We start from the raw sequence: 15,704 nt of genomic DNA, 5'->3' as shown, positions 1-15,704 counted from the left end.
ATCTTATGAAAGTATAAACATCCAGATATACTGAATATGAAAGTATGCATTATGAAAGTATGCATTCTTAAGAAGTTACAATATTACTAAAATATTTGCATTTAGTCCTTAGACTGTTATTTAGTTATTAGTCAGCTTAAAGTGCCTAAGACCCTCTTTTTTACTTGTTATGTGTCTGTTTCCTACATAAAAGAAAAAAACTAGACATTTAAAACTAGAATTTTAACCAATGAAAGACAACACTTAGCAGATTAAGAGTGTGGTAATTATCATTAGGAAATGTGATGAGTTCAAGGACAATAAACAGGTAGAACCCTTCTCAGTGAGGCCAGGGAAGTTGCCTCTGGAAGGCAGACAATGGCAGTGTACCAGATGGGTGTTGCATGGCTAGTGTCACACACCCTGCTTGGAAATGATGCTGCCCCTGAGCTCGGCTTGGCCTCTTCCGTCCACTTGCCTGTGGTACATCCTTGATGTACAACTGCCTCGCATCCAGCTGTACGCTGCACAGTGAGCACCCTGGGGTGGGAAAAAGCACTTTGGGACAATCAGGAGCCACCACCGCAGTCCTGCTGTTTGTGTGGTCTTGTGAGCATAGTTTCAACATGAGTCTCAGGACCCCTCTGGTGCTGTGACAACTGATTTCAAGTTATCCTGACACAATATCTCTAAGTTATTCAGTGTATCTGGATGTTTATTGGTGACTTAGTCCATGGTAAAGGAGTTGCAGTAGGAGGACTTTTTGAACCTTTCCCAGAGGAACTGCTTCCATTGTCTTAACCTGGATGTATTTCAGGTGATACAATAATGATACAATAATAACAAACCAAAGAGGAGAAGAACTCAACAAAGCAGAATGTAGAGCATGGAACCGTGTATGCATAGGCATAACTCATGTGCTGTGGGCTGTACAGAAATGCATTTTCTTAAGCATTTTCAAGATGTTTGAGTGATGATGGCTATAGAGAATTAGTGATAAAGCAGCTGAGACTTTGATGACACACTTTAATAATACTAATTTCCTTATATAACCTGGTACTGCATGGCATACGTATTCATCTAATCTGTCATATACTCTCTTTTTGCCTTTGCTTTAGGTTTTTCCTCCAATCATGCTGTCATGATGGACATGACTCAGAAATTTATTCTCCTAACTGCCTAAAACCAAGTGGGATTTTCTTTCATTTTCAAACAAAAGACAAAATAATTGCAAATAAATAAACAAGGACAAGAGTCAGGGAACCTATCTGTTTGCCCAAGGAAATAGATTTCCATAGATTCTGAGCTCTTGCACCTAAACAGCAGGTAAATGGACTGTAGTTTTCAGTCTCTCTGTTGAGATATTGCAGTAATGAGAGCTATTATAAGAAATCTAGATGGAGAAAAAGACACACATAGAGTTTATACTTTTTGTTTTCCAACTGACTGTTATATTTTTCTGTTTCCTGGATGTCTAAGAGATCATCAACAATCGGTCTCTCCTTTGATGTCATGGAGACAGGAAAACATCTCAGTCCTAACTGGCATTAATTTAACCTAGATTTCTCTTCCTGTCATAGCAAAAGAGCTTGTCTTCACACAGACCATACATGGAACATAAACACATTGAAGAGGACCATTCCACTTGGTATCTAAAAGAATTGTTAGATATTCAAACCAGACTGACTCATTCCCACTTACAGTGAGTGCAGGGAAAAGAAATGCGACAAAAAAATCTCATGCCCTTGAGCACCGAAGTGTTCAGACTTTGAACTATCCTTTTTTTTCTGTTTAGGGTTTTTTTTTTCTAATCACATAGACATTCATAACAAATATATATATGTTCAGCTCTGTAAATAGTGTTGAAGTAGAAATTCTTCACAAAATGTAAGAAGGCAAAAATTATTTGACTTCGCCAAGTTTAAGCAGCCTCAAACTTAGCATGCTGACTCCAAAATGTGTGATTAGTTACACTGCTGCTGAGCCTTGAGAAGTCACAGGCAGTGACTGAAAGACCTAGTACCTTTCCATCCTCCAGGATTTAAGGAAGACTCAAATGTTTTCTGTGAGAGTTCTGTCAAGGCTTCCAAGTGTGTGGCTAATATCAGTGTGTGCTGGTTATTTGGTTTGGTTCTCTTTAAAGAGAATTATTTTTAGTAGTTTGAAAGAAAAATTCATTGTAAGTCTGATAACTGAAGAGCAAGTACTCTGGGTCAGCCATTAGATGTTGAAATTTTCTGGATGCCATGAGAGTGCTCATTACTCCAAAGATAAGTTCAAAGGATATGTTCATTTTGCTTCAGATGAGGGAGTAATTTGACCTTATTATTTCGATATTCTCTCTTTCACTTAAATTAATACAAAATCTTATTTTTTTTTAATTTTAAGGTAAAGGATCAGGGGTTAAATTCATGATGTAATTCAAGTGGAAGTCTTAGGGTTTGCCCTTTAAGTTTAAATGTTTCTGTAAGTTATGGCTGAAAAGATGTAATAAATACTTCTGTATTTGGTTAAATGCTGATAAAATGAATTCCAAAATGTCTGCATTATCCTTGAATCTGAGTTAGCTTAAGATGAAAGGTTTTGATAAGCTATGAGAAAAAGCAAGCAGCTTGTAAGGAAATGGACCCCATGTACAAGTCAGTCGCTGTAATGCCATGTCATTTGAGGCTGTGTCTTAATTTTTCAGAGCTTGCAGCTGATGATATGTTTAAGACAGCCCTCAGTTCTGGCAGGGCTTGAAGCAAAAGTTACTTCAGTACTGTCAGAAAGTAAAAAACTAGCAACATGTGAAGTGACAGAGTTATACTCTGAGCAGTCAGTGAGTTTGAAGTTACAGCTTTCTGACCTTGAGTTTTCTGCCCTTGCAGCTTTCTTCTTCGCTCTCTGGTACCCTAAACCTGAGGCCAAGAGAGGGTCTCACTGCTTGTAGCAGGCACTGTCAGAACACAACACATGCCTCTCTGTAAACCTTTTCAGCTCTATGATTGCCTGAAATCTCATTTCTACTAATGCAAAGTTTGAATCTCTACCACCATTTTCATGCTGTTCTAGTCTCAAAATCACTGGCCAAACTACTAATTTAGAGAGCATAGCAAGTGTGTTTGTGTGCACACAGTGCTCTCTTTTTTTCCTATGTAATATGCAAGTAAAAGAGAAGACAAATCTAAAACGGCAATAACCTGTGAGAATTGTGGTAGGAAACAGGTCTCACTTCCCCCGCTGACACCAAAGACGGGAGAGAAAACATACATGGATTTCAAGCCCAGTTCACGCTGCACAGGGATAATGATGTGATCAGGGCACCTGGGCATCCCCAGGTGGGCTCTGTGCAGTGTCCAGCCAGGAGGTGACAGATGTCCCAGAGGTACCCTGGAAGAGACCTGACAGAGCAGCATGGGCAGAGCCACAGTGTCCTCTGGGAAGTCATATATCCATAGTTGTGGTTTTGGGGCTGAGACTAGGAGCAGCACACAGAGCTTCTGTTTTTTCTTGTATCCAAGTGTTCCCTCCATCCTTATATACCTTCAGAATATTCTCAATTGGGTTCCTTACTTCATGAGTAATATGTAAGCAGTGTTTCTCTGCACATGCTACGCTGTTTGTACCTCAGAATAAAGCAAGGAGAAGGGAAGTGGTACAGAAGCTGCTTGGCTCAGAACCACTGGTTGTGAGTACCTGCCTGTGAGGATAGCTGCACCCTCTGCACAGGACCATGAGGGTGGGTGTGCCAGCTCAGTCAGCCCACGGTCCTGTGCTAAAACAAACTCAGTGCCAGCCTGACTCAATGCCAAGCCATGTCTGAGTGCATGAGAGGGGAGAAAAGGGATTTCTGCCTGTTGACTCCACATACCTTCTCAGAATCTGGCACGGCTACTTAAGGTCAGCAATATGCTATGGCCAGGAAGGTTTTGCTTCCCTAGAGATGTGTGATTACAGTCCTGAATGCCAGATCTCCAGTCTTGACTTTCCACTCCCATTTTACCCTCCCATTCCACTTGTGCTTCTTCCACCTGGCAGTGAGGTCATGGTTATGAGACTTGCATAAAAAATTTTTTCCTCCCTGTGATGGCCATTTGTTTCTCTCGCCTTCAGATAACTTTGAGTCAAATGTTTTCCTTTTTTCTTCCTCCTGAAAGAACATCCCTCAGAGCACCTCACTGCGGTGCTCTTTGGATTGTGTTTGTACTTGGTTATTGAGCTGTGGACAAAAGTCAGTCTGTAAGTGATGATGCCAATATCATTTTTTTAATTTGGCATTGGCTAATTACGCTCACATTCTTAGTCATACTAATTGAACAAATTGTCTTGACCTGGGAAAGGCTTTAGAGTGTGGTAGTGTAAAATAAAGAGACAAGTTTTAAATGGAAAACCTTACAGTCTTCTGATGAAGAAGGCTGAAAAAACAGAAATGCATATCAGAAGAGGCTTTAAAAATGGTCTCTGAGAACATTTTTTCTACTAACTCCCCTGTTTTCCTAAAAACAGAGTATGTTTCTTTGTGCAGGTGAATGTAGAACTGAGCCTTAAGACATTAAGCTCTTTGCAGCAAGTATCCTGGTTTCTCCACACAGCCTTATTTTCAACATTCTCTTTAAGAAAACACATTTTTTTCTCATTTACTCATTTTCTTCTCATTTACTCTTCTTATTTACTTGACTGTTTTATTTTCTAAATCTAACTTGCCTGTGTCCTTGTCATTGCTTCCTTCAGAGATTCACAGTTATGCCCCCATGCATTTTCTTCCCTATGAAACTGAGATAAACCAATGAGAGACAAGAAAAAGTTTCCATCTTGCTCACCTCAAGAGACTGGGGAGGAGCATTTGTGTCTAACTTGTCCTTGTTTATCTAATAATTTGCTCCAATAAATCATTGTCCATGGGTTGTTTATGTATAAACAGGTCTGTGAAGGATCACACCCTGTTTATAGCAATTCATTAACTGGAAAGACACTGTCTTAGCTAATTGAATTGTTATATTTAAAGAGTTTCCTTCAACTCTGGACAGAAACAAAGATCCAGCAGTAAGTGTGTTACCCAGTAAACCATTTCTAGCTTAATTTTCTATAACTCTTGTTCAATGAGGGGGCCTGTAAGAGGTTTTACTTTCTTTCACAGGTGCCACCAGTGCTTCTGGACAAGCAGTTTTCAGAATTTACACCGGATATCACACCTATTATTCTGGCTGCCCACACCAACAATTATGAAATCATAAAGCTCCTGGTGCAGAAGGGGGTGTCTGTGCCCAGGCCACACGAGGTGCGCTGTAACTGTGTCGAATGTGTCTCAAGCTCAGATGTGGACAGCCTCCGCCACTCTCGCTCCAGACTCAATATCTACAAGGCTCTGGCGAGCCCATCATTGATTGCTTTATCCAGTGAGGATCCTTTCCTTACTGCTTTTCAACTGAGCTGGGAGCTGCAGGAACTGAGTAAAGTCGAAAATGAGTTTAAGTCAGAGTATGAGGAACTGTCACGGCAATGCAAGCAATTTGCAAAAGATCTCCTGGATCAGACACGGAGTTCCAGGGAATTGGAAATTATTCTTAATTACAGAGATGATAATAGCTTGATAGAAGAACAAAGTGGTAATGATCTTGCAAGATTGAAACTGGCAATTAAGTACCGTCAAAAAGAGGTGAGTGTGCTGGAGAATATTTGAGTGTATTCAGTAGTAGTAATGTGATAGATAAGAGCCTGAAATACATCCTTTTACTGAGACAAATTTTTGCTTATCTCTTTTTTTGTTCTACTAGGTTTCTGTTCTTTTTATAGCTTTAATTAGATGAATTTGAATAGTTGTTACAGTTTGATAGTATCACAATTCAAAATGTTCTCTTCTAGCACAAATTCTATGAAACTCTTTTTCTTTTACACCTGAATAGACATAGTCTTCAGCAGTTGTGCTCTGAAGTGCTTTCAGTAATAGAGTGAGAAATATATAAAGCATACTTTAAATTAACTTGGACTGTGTCTGAAAGAAAAAGTCAGCTGTGTTTAAACACACTCTAGAGGTACCTCTGTAGAGATATTTCTTCAAAAAGTAGCTATTACAGATACTGAAGCAGAAGTTTCATAGCCATGGATGATTCCCAAAAATGTTAGCATTCAGATTCTCTTTCATAAAGAATTCAAAATGGAAATACCTGGGTGTTGGTATCCATGGCAGTTAAAAGTTCATACATTTGCTTCACCAATGTGTACATTCAATTGGAATCAGAGGATGTCTGCATATATTTTTAAAAGTACTCTGGTTCTTTTGTGTGTGCAAAAGCAAAAGAAGCAAGACACAAAAATAAGTTAGGAAGACAGTTCCCATGATATTTCCAAACCTTTACCTAATCCCTGCATATCATCATGTCAGAATATGTTGTATTATCTTATTGGAAAACAGTACATACCAAGTCAGCTGAGCTATGGAAGTTTATAAGCAAGACAAATGTATTCAATATTTGTTCATATTCATTACAGCAAATGCTTAAAAAACTTCTGTGTTAAATCATATCACTGCTAAATCTCTGTTCTGCAAAATATAATAGTAAATGTGTTATTAAATATGTTAGAAAGGTTTGAAGAAATAATAACCAAACATTTAATGATTCTTTTGTTCATTTGAAACATAGTTTAGTAATCCTAAGAAGCTACTGTGAAGGTAGGGAACTACTGAAGTACTGATGGAAAAAAATCTCAATTGGTCTCTGACTTCATAAGTCTTATAATAAGCATTTTTCCCCTCATAAAATGTATTGCATAATTTTATGTTTTATAGTATAATGTTTCAGGCAACATATTCACTGCCTTCATAAATTATTTTCAGATTGTACTTTGCCGGATTTAACAACCATTATTTCTATTTCTTTAAATGCTAGTCCTGTCTTACAGTCATATAAGAAGCTGAAGCTTGGACTTCTGTTTTCGCAAGGATTCATACATTGAAATAAAATTCTGACCTCTCATTGTTTGTTTAGTTTTTTTTAAACCATAACACAAAACTTGATTTTTTTTCATTTGAGATAGAGACAGCGATAGGCATATGTAGGGTGAAATGTTTTTTATAGTTACATCTGATTGCTGTGCCTAATTAAGTTGCAATAATACAGCTATTACATAATTGATTCTTCATAATAGAAAACATTAGGCCATACTGATTTAGTGAAACAATTCCAAATCAGTGGATCTTTTCTATTTTACACACATTTTGCATTTCTGTAAAAATTTCCCACTATCCCTACCATTTGATTCTCACTGAAGTAAAATCCAGGTTTACTAAATGTGTTCCACAATTATTTCCATACTGGTTGCTGAAGCAAACAGTTGCCTCTCTAACTGTTCAGCTATTTTATTTCTGATCATTACTACAGTATTCTGGTAGGTGCAGCTCTTAGCTCAAGAAATTTATCTCAGGCATAACAGTTGCTTGGATTCTAGCTGTCCTGATCCATAAAGATCATGATAAAAATACATCATCAGATTCTTTCTATTTCTTGTGTTCAGGATGTTACAGGAGACACAGCCTCTGGCTGGATCCAGCAGCCTCCAGGGTCAGGGGATTCTTTCAGCTTGGGCACTGGAACCCAGCCAGGAGCTCTTGATAGTACAGTGTTTTGGGCAATATATTCACTGCTTTTATAAATTATTTTCAGATGATACTGTGCCAGACTTAACGATGACTATTTCTGTTGCTTTAAATGCCTCTCCTGCAACAAAACAACAAAACAACAAAACAGCACAACAGCTAAGAATTCATTGTCTTTCCCCCTTATCTTACAACCCATCCCTAAAATCTCAGCCTTTATTCATGCTGTTACCAAAGAACATTCTAATGCCATACTGGGGCTGAGGTCAGAGCTCCACAAGTAAGCAATCTAGTCTGGTTGTCCGGAATGTCCAGTCTCAGTCCAAAAATTGCCATTAAAAGTGACAAAATAATGAGGCATGTGTCCTTTTACACTGTTATTATGATTAAGTGCTCAGGATTTAAGTATTACTTTTTTCCTTTAAAGTTGAAAATAATTCCAAAAATTATTAGCAGAGATTCCTTTTGGCATTTTAAGCAAGCAAACATTAAAACTAAGTCCTGTAAAGGGGTGTGGTGCTCTTTGGGTAACATACCTTGGTTTAATCTCAAGACACTGGATGGTGTAGAACAGCAGATTTAGGGTACTTGTGGAAACAAAGAAGTGGATGGTGAAGAATTTTCATTGTGTAAAGAAATGAAAATTGGCAAACATGAGTAAAGAAAATTACCAAGCTCAGAGTTTTTGAGGACTTTCCAAAATGACATGATGCTTGAAATGTAGATTTAGAAATGCCTTGTAATGAACAGAGAAAGTCCCTTGAATTCAGATGATTAGGCAGTGCTTTGTGTAGTGCTCTCCAAGCTCCTGGCGTCACCCTGTGTTTGTGGAAATTGAGAGTGTACATTCATTTTTAGAGCTCTCCATGTTCTCCGTTTTGCTGCTGAAGTGGGCCTTCCACAAACCAAGAGCATTATGCTAACTGGATTTGAGGTTCTCCACAGTGAAAGTTGCTCATCTCTGCATTTCCATTCCTTTCACACTTGCCATAATACTGTGATTCTCATTCATGTGCTGTCAGAAGGCATCTCAGTGATATCGATTCTCATTCCATGGAATCCAGTCAGAGGTAACCTACAGTGTATTATCAACAAAGAAGCTTCCCTGATAAAATCATCAGTCTTCTTTATTAATAACTAATTAGGTTGAAAGATTTATAGTCTCAAGTTTACCTTGCAGGATAATGTCTGGCAAGACTGTGGATACTATCTGTTCAGAGTTATGGGGCAGAACCAGGAGAGTATCTGCCAGAATAAGTGGGGTTTTGTAGCATAGCCCATGGGACAGACCATCCAAGGTGCCTTTTTTTTCTGTTCATTTTGCACCACTGGTGCCATTTTACTGTAAGAAAAGAAGCTTGTGGTGCCTGTTTCTGACACCTACTGTTGCCTGGGCTACAAACAGCAAAGAAAGAAAGGTTCCCTGAAGTCACACAGCCACCCTGCACTGCACACCGACATTTTGTTGTCCAATTACCTGTTTGATATTGTCTCAAGTAAGGGAGAGTTTGGTTTTATGAAGGCTGCCACAAGTTCATTGGGGTAGATTCTAAGCACACAATGAGCAGTGAGAAATAAGTTTTCCTGGTTTCTGAACCAAATGAAAATGTTATCTGAATTAACTGCAGCTCCACATAAGGATGTAGAAGGCAAATCCCAAACCCTCTATGTGGTTCACAAGCAAATCTGAATTCAAATTAATTGCAAATCTCTGGTGCAGCAATTCAATCAATTTGAAGAGAATAGTAGCTCTCTTCATTGATTAGTAAACAGTCATCTTTTCACTCATTGTAAAATGTGTGTTTTCTTGTCATATATATTTAGAGTTTTCAAAAGAGATATCAGAGCAAAAACCCAGTTTCTCTCACTATTCAGTTAACTTTGTTTTAGCTTTGGTTCTGTTTAGGTATTAAGCATATAACTACAAAAATTTGAAAAAGTGCTTACTACAATGCTTACTAATTTTCCCTTACATGTGAAATAAAGAAGGGGAGGTTAATAGGTTGAATCAGTATGATCTGGTTTCACTGTAAGTTTAACCAGTGCGATTTAAATATTTATACTGGTCTTTTATATCTCTGTTTCATTTTTGCCTCATGCTAAATGTCCCATTTCTTTTAAGCTGTGGCTGTATAAGCTCAAATACAGTAACAGGATGAGGTTATAATTATTGGTAGTATTGCCTCATTTTGCTTTGTTATTAGACATTCTCATATCAAAACAGAAGAAATAGGAAATTTTAAATATGTAACTGTTGAGCGTTTCTCTCTCACTTCTTGAATGAGCACTGGCTGGTTTGGTTTGGGTTCACTTTTTTCTTTTTGTTAATCTTTTCCATTCTTAGGTTATGCTGATCATCTTTCTCTTCCTCGACTAATACACAATCTCTGGTAAATTTGTAAATAGGATATAAAGAGGTTAAATTCTGCCTATTTCAAATTAGCAGTCTGGAAAGATTTTAATAAGCTTTTTTCTGCTTTTATCTTAAAAAACCTGAAGTAAACGTGTGGTTTATCCAGCTTCCATCCAGGGTTATGTGTCATGTTGACACCTATCTATAGAAGCCAGAACTAAGTTTTCTAAAGTTTTTCTAATCCTGAATTAACTTTTTAAAGGTTTGATTAAAAAATTCTAAATTTTACTTTCTCTCCCGGTTTACTAGACATGCAGCTGCTTAACTACTAAAACTCTCCCAAATATCTCTAGTTGGAGCTCTAGATGCTCTCTCTCCCCAGGGGTAGGACCTGTTTTTTCTGAGTTGTGAGCAGCTGAAGAATGTGTACTAGCAAAGGGCAGAGCGAAAAAGGGAGTGGGTTCAACAATTTGATTTATTTAAAGAATTAACAAGTGTTCAGGCCTTATTAGAAAGAATTTCAGGGAAAATGTTTCAGGGAAATCAGCTTCTAACTAAATTTAAATACTAAATACAATAATATGATATTCAGATTTCCTGCATCAATTCAATGTTTCTAGGAAAGTGATGCTGAAAGATTAAAAAAAAGTTGTTTGGTTTTGATAATAAAAACCATCTGTTTGCTTCTGCTCAAAAGAGGACTTTTTAAAAAGGAATCATCAGTTCTTCCTAGTTTTCTATGCAAAATACAGCCTCAGTGAAATGAAAATGTTTCACAATAATGTCAAAAATTCAGTGAAATTTTCAATGAAAACATGCCTAGTCATTTCAAATCTGTTATTTCATGTCGGTGTCTAAACACTTCATTTCAATGAAATAAAGGATTTTGTTTGTCTGCAGTTACTTGTAAATCCACTTGGACTTTGACATGTTTGCCAATTAAATTCTTATAGTTAATATTATCCATATCACATTATTACAGAAACCAGTGCAGGCATGATAGAAAGCAAGAATTACTGATTTTCAAAACTGTTTTAGCAATTCCTAGAGAAAAATAATTTTAAACTACTGAAATGAAAAGCTGCTATGTTCTTAATAATGTTTTTAATGTTTAATTATAATGAATTTCTCATAAAAGTCTTCCAGATGCAAAAACATGAACTACTGACTCTGTAAGCAGGAATGACTTTGGAAAAACAACATCTTAAGGATTGTTCTGTGTTTAAAATTAGCCCACACCTGAAACATAAGCAAAAACACAGTGGCCATGTGTAGCAAGTCACTGTGTATATGAGTATTTGTCAAAAGGCTGCAAAGGTGCACTCAGAAGTCTCCATGTAAAAAATAACAAAACCTCACAAAAACCAGACTCTGAAAATATTTGGACATTTTTGACACCAAAGGAAGACATGTTTAGTCTATGAATGGCATAACTGAGAGGAGTGATATATACACGTTTGGGTCCATGTCTCCAGAAGACCCATTTCTGCAGACTCTCAGCTATAGCACTCAAAAAATTTGACAAACATTTTTCCATGCTAGAGTCAGGTACTCTAAACTAGGTCATATGTTTGCTTTGTAAATCATGTAAAAGTCTCCATGTTTATAGATAAGAAGTTCACAGATTGTTAAATAGTATGAATTAGGTGAGTAGATTATCTGCTACACATACAGAGCCTTCTTCTAGTTGGTTATATAATCCTTTCAGTTGGAAAAAAAACTTTAATTCCAACAATTAACCCAGCACTGCTGAGTCCACCACTAAACCATGCCCCTCAGTGTCACATATCCATGTCTTTTGAATACTTCAGGGATAGTGACGCAACCGTTTCCCTGAGCATCCTGTTCCAGTTCTTGACTAGCCTTTTGGTGAAGAAATTTTTTCCCAACATTCAATCTAAACCTCGCCAGTGGAATTTGAGGTAATTCCCTCTCATTCTATCACTCATTACTTAGAAGAAACCGACCTCCACCTCACCACAACCTCCTACTCTGCAGGCTAAACAACCCCAGTTCCCTCAGCCACCCCTCCATGAGACTTATGTTCCACACCCTTCTCCTGCTCTGTTTCCCCTTTCTGGACATGCTGCAGCACCTCAATGTCCTTCTTGTAGGGAGGGGCTCAAAACTGAACACAGGATTTGGGGCCTCATCAGTGCTGAGTACGGGGGGGGTCAATCACAGCCCTGATCCTGCTGGCCACACTATTGCTGATACAGACCAGGGCCTTCCTGGCCACCTGGGCACTCACATGGTTCGTGTTCAATTGCTGTTGAACAGCACTCCAAGATCCTTTTCCACTGGGCAGTTTCCCAGCCACTCTGCCCCCAGCCTGTAGCACTGCCTGGGGTTGTCATGACAAATGTGCAAGACCTGGCACTTGGCCTTGTTGAACCACATGCCATTGGCTTCAATCCATCGATCCAGCTTTTACAGATCCTGTAGAACCTTCCTATTCTCCAGCAGAACAACACTCCTCAGCCTGGTGTCTTCTGCAAACTGACTGGGGGTGCAGTTAATACCCTCATCCAGATCATTGATAAACATACTAAACAGGCCTGGCCACAACACTGAGCACTGGGGTCACCACTAGTGACCAGCTACCAACTGGACGTAATTCAATTCACCACCATTCTCTGGGCCCAGTCATCCAAACAGTTTTTTTTAAGCTGTGAAGGGTATTCCCATCTAAGGCCATGACCTTCCAGTTTCTCCAGGAGGAACACTGTGGGAAATGGTGTCAAAGGCTTTACTGAAGTCCAGGTGGCCAATATCAACAGCCTTGCCTCATTCTCACCTTGTTATAGAAGAAAGTCACTTAGTCAAGCAGTGATGTAGGTATCCCTGTGGAAGATGTACTTACTGCTGCTAGGAAAAAATGTTCCTAAATCATAGGTCACATCTGCTTAATACAGCATTTAGTTGTGGTGAAACAATTTTCCTAGAATATGTGAACAAATTCCTTATAGAGTCAATAGACAGAGGTATGCACAGAGGGAGATCCTGTCTGTTCAAGATAAGACGTCTAAGTTCATTCCAGAGACATCTCTCTCTGCTTCTGTGGCTGGATAAGGAAACAGTGTGCTTCATTTAGAAGAATTACTTCACTAGGCATTGAAAATGTATAAACAAGTTAGACAATTTACTGCATCAACTGCAATTTCTACCCTGTTGTAACAGAGACTTTGAATTCTGTAGGCACAGAGCCCATATAAGGGGAAATTAATTTCGGCAATAAGTAATTAATGATGTCTCAGGAGTCATCAATAACCTTTAAATGCTATATGTTACACACAGATTGCAACCTTCTCATCACTGTTCTAGTTAAACTATTAATGAACTAAGATCAGCGACTTTTTATTTCAAACACTTGATGGAAGTAATTAACTCAAAGACGAAACTTTCTGTTAATGAAGTACAGTGGAAATCTCTCATTTCAATTGCTTTTCTGCATCTTCATTAAAAGAAATGTTGCTGGGATATCTGCCTCAAACAGGAAAAACCAGTAGTGCAAACCGCTAACCAGCAGTGCACAACCCTTCTGTTGAGACTGGCAGCAGCAGAAGTTGGTTTGAAGGAGTCCCTGCTGATGCGCCTACAAGCTTCCCTACAAACCTGGGATAGATTGAGGACCATGGCGCAAAGTGTTCTCTGCTTCTGTCCAAAATATAACTAATCCATTCCCGTGATAGGTTTAACTGGCTTAAAATAAGAGTGACTGAAGCACATGTGAACATGCTGACACTGAAGCTTCTACATGCTGTTGCAGTGACATTTTTTCCATTGTCTGGCTCTCTTCATTGAGTGTTTATTGAACAATAAGACAGCCAAAGCAAACTTGTTTTAGGCCTGTCTCCTCATTCTTTTAATCTATCTTCTCTTTGTTCCACCAGATGTCCGCAGAGGAATCTTCACTTCCTTCCGTACCCCTTCCTTCATTTAGTGTAAACCTTAGCTATCAAGATAAAATAGCAAAGGGTGTCTTCATCCATTGCCTCCATCAATATGTGCACCCATTGTCAAACAAAAGATTTATGAGAAAAACAGATGCTTCTTAGATGAACTCACTCTTGTGCCTCCAAAGAGATCAGATCTATATATATTATTCAGTTGAGCAGAGAATATTAATTTCTAAACTTTCCAGATCCAGGAACTAAAGTAGAAAAATTAGGAGAAATGCTCAATATGGCAGTGGTTTGACAAAGGGAAACTTGCATTTTGAAAGTTATATAGGGTTTAATTTTGAGTGCTGGCATTTCAACTTCTAGGGTATTTTTCAAAGAGGAAGGAAAATGTTTACACAAAACTATCAACAAGTCCTCCTTGCAGAGATACTTGGCTTTCTTCTATAAATAATAGGATGATAGTCTTCAGGGTTGGTTAATGAGATCCTATTTTACAGAAATAAGATATTTTAAGAAAAGATTTCAAAAAATTGAAAACTCTTTTGTTATGGAGAAAATAGTCTCACATGTTGGTGAGCACTTGCAGACTAGAAAGGACTTGATAAGGAAGGATTTTGCAGAATGTTTCAGAGAACAGTGAAAAGTCAAGGTGAATACATATGAATAGGAGAAGAAAGAAATCCAAAGGTGAACATCACCTGCTATGTTATTATGTTATTACATCAAATCATGGCTTTTATTCTTTGAGTGTATTTCATTCCTTAGTAGTATTGGATAAATGTGAGGGTCTTTAACATCTGTGGGAGAGAAAGACCAATGAAGATCTTCAGAAAGTAGAAATTACTGACGGTCCACAGAGTACAACATGCCTATGCTCTGTTTGTCAAGTACAAAATCTGGCTTGTAGGTTTTTCAGGTGGATGGAGAGGACATATTTTACTCTGCTTGCTGAGCATAAATGACAATAATGTTTAATTATCAGGGTAATGCAGTTGTTTAAATTAGAGGTTGTTCTAAATAGCCATCCTTAAGGGCTTTATTAGCAGCTTATTAGCAGCAGCTCACAAAAATACATGACTCGGTTACATGGCATTTGACATTAAGACAAGCTGAAAGTGTAACATCATGTAAAACAGTTTGAAACATTATTAATAAAATTAGTTCACGTGTTTGTTTCTGCCTTCTTAATAGCACACAGAAAGAAACTAGAAATAGCCATTCCTGTAGTGTGCTTGTGCTGTGAGTTTCTGACTCATTCCACATAACCTCAGGTTTTTAACTACAGTACCTGTGTCAGCAGCCCAGCCTTGGGTTCCTTCATCATTGATGGGAAGAGACAGACATTTCCAGGCAACTCAGGTCATCTGAGAACAAAATAATTTTTGCCACTACCTATCTTGCTTGCAATTATTTTAGAGGTGACAAAGGACAACTAGATGTGTTATACAGGCTAAAAAGAATGACATATAATTTCTGGAAGATAACTAACAGTGACTATTTTTTTAAGTCCTGATATTCTGTTTCTTTGAGACCCAAAAAAGCCTTTAAGATGAAATGGTGAACCTGTTTACAGGAGTCACTTCTAGTGCATTGTATGATCTAAGGGTCTGCCTGGAGAAGTAAGCGTGATGCAAAGGTGCATTTCAGAGTTTTGTTCTAAGGGAAAAATCCTCAATTTTACATAAAGATGCTGAAGATCAGATGGAAAGTTTTGCAAGAGAGAACTGTAAGAGCTATGACAGCCTGCAAGATTGCACTTGTGTTAAGACACTTCTTCATCATTATTTCCAAAGCTGAAACCTCTAGTGAATTTATTCAAAATCAGTCAAAATGCTGAAATAAAGGATAAAGCTTTGATATACAGTGAAAAAATACTTTCTTTCAATGCATG

General features: G+C 38.0%; 1 protein-coding gene across 1 annotated transcript in view; it reads left to right on the top strand.

Moving 5' to 3' along the window:
- TRPC4 (transient receptor potential cation channel subfamily C member 4) overlaps positions 1-15,704 on the top strand; it is a 132,209-nt gene that overhangs the window by 66,104 nt on the left and 50,401 nt on the right. The window contains exon 3 of the mRNA XM_066544927.1: positions 5,099-5,617. Coding sequence (XP_066401024.1) covers positions 5,099-5,617 — 519 coding nt within the window. The remainder of the gene's footprint in view (positions 1-5,098; positions 5,618-15,704) is intronic.

This window comes from Molothrus aeneus, chromosome 2 (genome assembly GCF_037042795.1).
Source record: "Molothrus aeneus isolate 106 chromosome 2, BPBGC_Maene_1.0, whole genome shotgun sequence".
NCBI classification, from domain to species: Eukaryota; Metazoa; Chordata; class Aves; order Passeriformes; family Icteridae; genus Molothrus; species Molothrus aeneus.
Note: the sequence above shows the minus strand (reverse complement) of the source record. Positions and strands in the feature narration are given on the sequence as shown.